Raw genomic sequence first — 3,459 nt, forward strand, 5'->3', positions numbered from 1 at the left:
ACCTATGTAAAACCCGAATCTACAAACGGTCATGCTTTTGGTCTTTTCCAATCGTCGCATCTTCTGAAATATCGATCCATGATTGTGTCAACACTAACACTTCTAGGGGTTCTCAACCTTTAGCCTACACCTCCTCTTTTCTTTTAGTTGTTGTTCGAGTGGGTTGAGTTTCTTTAACGAATTCCGATTCGGAATCATAAATGACCGTTCGTGGTTGTGCTTGTGTTTGTTGAACAAACTCAGGTTGAGACAAAAAATCAAATGGATTAAAATCTGAGTCGGATTGTGGTAGTAGTTGTGTTGGTCGTTGTAGAAAATACGAAATCGGTTGATCATATGAAAGTATTGGAGTTGTGGTGTTTCTAGCGGGTGTTTTTTCGTTGATAGGCCTTTTTGAAGAAGACATTTTGAAAAAATTTAAAAAAAAAAGATGGTAAAATGATAAAAGAGTTTGTGTGAGGATTTTGTAAAATAAGGTATGTACATATAGAGTAAATTAAAAAAAATAATTAATTTCTCAACAAAAGGACCGTGGAACGGTCAAAAAGCACACACCAATCAAATCACACGGCAGTTTCTCGCCACTGTGCGGCCTAAACCGTGCTTGACCACACCTAGGAGGCGGTGTTCGTCGTCCAAGTGGCAAAACCGTAGTTTCATACCGCGCCCACTCCCTCGAGTCTTATTGAGAGAATTTTATTCTGAAATTGAGTTTTTTGGAATGTATTTCCAAATGATTTAGTTTAAAACAGAAACACGTCTTGATTATACAACATTTTATCCATACATAAGTCATTACTATTTTTAGGCAAACAAAAATTAGGGTTCATCAAATGCAAAACTTGTAAATAATCTGTTATATGTTATATATTAATATAAATAGCTCAAAAATACTTGATATATGCTATTTTTTGTTTGAAAAGTGTCCATTTAGATTGAAAAGTTGTAAGCGATACACAGATATGATTACAGATACACAGATACATGAATATTGAAAAGTCATAATCGGATCTTTTACTATTTCTTAAAACACATTTCAACTCTCAAATCCAAAACTTGATTCGTGGGCCAAATCAAATGATGTATAAAAATTACAAATATTGCTTTTAAAAAAAGTTACACCCACAAGAACACGAACAAACATAACTTTTTCTTTTCTTCATTCCTGTTGCTGTTTCTTCACACAGCAGGAACCTTCTTCCCATCTTCAATGAAATAAATCGCACTTTCAGGAACCTGAAATATATTCAAATAAAATTATTATTCCCTAATTCATTAATTATTTATAAACTTCATAAAACTGGACAAAAAAATATATTAAGTTTAATTACATCATGCCATGTATCTGTAATGAATTCCACGATATCATATGCAATGTCTCCTTGTACATCGATTTGATCTTTTTCAGTTGGGCCCTGAGAAGAAGAATAATAATGTAACAAAATTTAAATATTAAAATATTTAAACATTAAATGATTCATTTGGTTATTAAAGGATTAAAAGTATACCTTTACAACAGAAGCTCCAGTAGCGAATTTCTTTCCAAGTTTCTTGGAAGCTTCACTCAGTTTAACACCTGGAATAAATTAATTAATTAATTAATTATTAAGATTCAAGAAAAATACAAAAACGGGAAATATAAATACTTGAAAAAAAAATATGTGGAGTTAATTAAATTAAACTTACCAAATAGTTCAAGGCCTTTTATTGTGGTGATGGATTTACGTTTGTTGCGTGTTACTTTCTCGATTATAACTTCTTGTTTGTCCTACATAAAGAGTATAAATGAATTTTAAAAAACAATCATATGGTTTCATAAATGATTATTATTATTATTGTAATTTTGTACCTTCTTTTTTATCTTTCCTCCTGGGAGTCGTTTTACTGGCTCTTGCTTTGGTACCGAAGAACCTACAATCAGATGTGTAATCAAACAACATGGTTTCAATCAGAGGCAGATGCAATCAGAGCTTCGAACCCAGTCAGATCTAACTCAGTCAACAACTATCAAAAAACCCCTTATTCATATGGCACTGCGCCTCTCTTCTTTTGTTCACAGAAACAATGTGGGATAAAGAATTTACCTTCTTTTCTTTTATTTATATTTAAACAAGCAACTATATGTCATGGCAATATGGCATATAATATGTAAAGGGATTTTGTTGAAAAGGATGCTTTGAAGAACTTAAAGTGCAAGGAAGTGATCCAATATATATCCTATGTGACAACAAGTTTACCACTGAGATTTCAAAAAATCTTGTGCTTTCTGGTTGAACAAAACATCTGGAAATTGATATGTGTGAACAGGATAATTATTCTTGATTATGTAATTATCTTTTTTAAGTTAGGAGTCTAGCGTATTGTAAAAGATGATCTTCTGGTGTATACAGTGTACTGTATAAATGAACTACAAGAATAGAGTATACAACTTCAGTTGTATATTTTCTTGTTCCTTTAATATGTAATTCACATTTGATTAGTAAGTGCATATAAACAAGTTATTGTTCTGATCCTATTTACTACTCTCAATGCCATATAATGAATTTATGATCATCCACATAGAATTGAGTTTTTGTTACCACTGCAAAATACAATTTCAGAAGCAACTTATACTAAAAGACAGCCTTCTCCCATTTCAGTAATGAAGTGGAGATTAAATGAAATTTCCCCTAATAATTTATCATAATCAATTTGTAAATTTCACAACCCCTTCATACTAGGCATGGCACAAGTCTACTATTGCGAGTTTGGATTAAAACAAAAGTATTTCAAAAAGATTACAAATAACGATTACCAGAAGGTCCAGTAACATCTGTGATTGAAGACGATTGTAGTTGATCAGAAACTCTATCAGCTGCATTTGAATTTGACTCTGAATCGTTTTCGGAAAAAGGAGAAAAACAAATTTTTATCACAATCGAACACATAATAAGCATCCAAATGTTTTAAATGAATGAGGGTATAGAATCTTTTACCTTGAATAAGATCTGGGTAAAGTTGCGGTGCGTTTTGGATCAACCAGGGTTTGCATTTTTCGAAATCGGGACCAAATTCACAGTACTCGGCGGGTAAGCCGCAAACACCACAGTATAAAACCCGAACCGGTTGAGGTTTTTCTGCCATTACAGCTGATTGAAATTGGTGAAGTTGGCTATCTGAAAAATATCAGTGGTTTTGATTTCGAGCGTTCAAGGGTTTCTGCTCTTGAAGAACGCATATAGTGAACGAAAGCCGCAGTTTAAGCAAGCGACGTCGTATCCTGTGAAAAATAGGAAAGTGAAAAGTATATCATTTTTAGTGATATTACAACTTTTACAAATAGAGTCGTAAAAAAAACAATTTTTAATGAGTAATTCGTGAACCGTTAACGGGAGATTGTTTATGTCAAAAGTCGTAGCTACATATAACAAAGATGGGTCTTAGGACCTACATTTTTTGTTGTTTTATATGGTATTTACA

At 32.5% G+C, this 3,459-nt stretch overlaps 1 protein-coding gene across 1 annotated transcript; it reads right to left on the reverse strand.

Moving 5' to 3' along the window:
* Positions 1-989: 989 nt before the first annotated feature.
* LOC145063346 (translation machinery-associated protein 22-like) lies at positions 990-3,247 on the reverse strand. Its single transcript, XM_079010936.1, has 7 exons — positions 2,976-3,247; positions 2,795-2,872; positions 1,850-1,911; positions 1,687-1,768; positions 1,509-1,576; positions 1,332-1,415; positions 990-1,236 (listed from the first exon to the last, which is right to left on the reverse strand). Exons 1-7 carry the CDS (start codon positions 3,121-3,123, stop codon positions 1,180-1,182), a joined length of 579 nt encoding a protein of 192 aa, XP_078867062.1. The 5' UTR covers positions 3,124-3,247; the 3' UTR covers positions 990-1,179.
* Positions 3,248-3,459: the final 212 nt, after the last annotated feature.

Source organism: Lactuca serriola, chromosome 7 (assembly GCF_051521515.1).
Source record: "Lactuca serriola cultivar US96UC23 chromosome 7, Lser_US96UC23_V15, whole genome shotgun sequence".
Classification (NCBI taxonomy): Eukaryota; Viridiplantae; Streptophyta; class Magnoliopsida; order Asterales; family Asteraceae; genus Lactuca; species Lactuca serriola.

Bases quoted from the DNA above. Each gene is read 5' to 3' on its own strand.
- LOC145063346 (XM_079010936.1), bottom strand. From the start codon at position 3,123: ATGGCAGAAAAACCTCAACCGGTTCGGGTTTTATACTGTGGTGTTTGC. The intron at 1,912-2,794 runs GTAATCGTTATT...ATCTGATTGTAG, and splicing joins AGATGTTACTGGACCTTCTG to GTTCTTCGGTACCAAAGCAA. The intron at 1,577-1,686 runs GTAAGTTTAATT...AATTTATTCCAG, and splicing joins AAAAGGCCTTGAACTATTTG to GTGTTAAACTGAGTGAAGCT.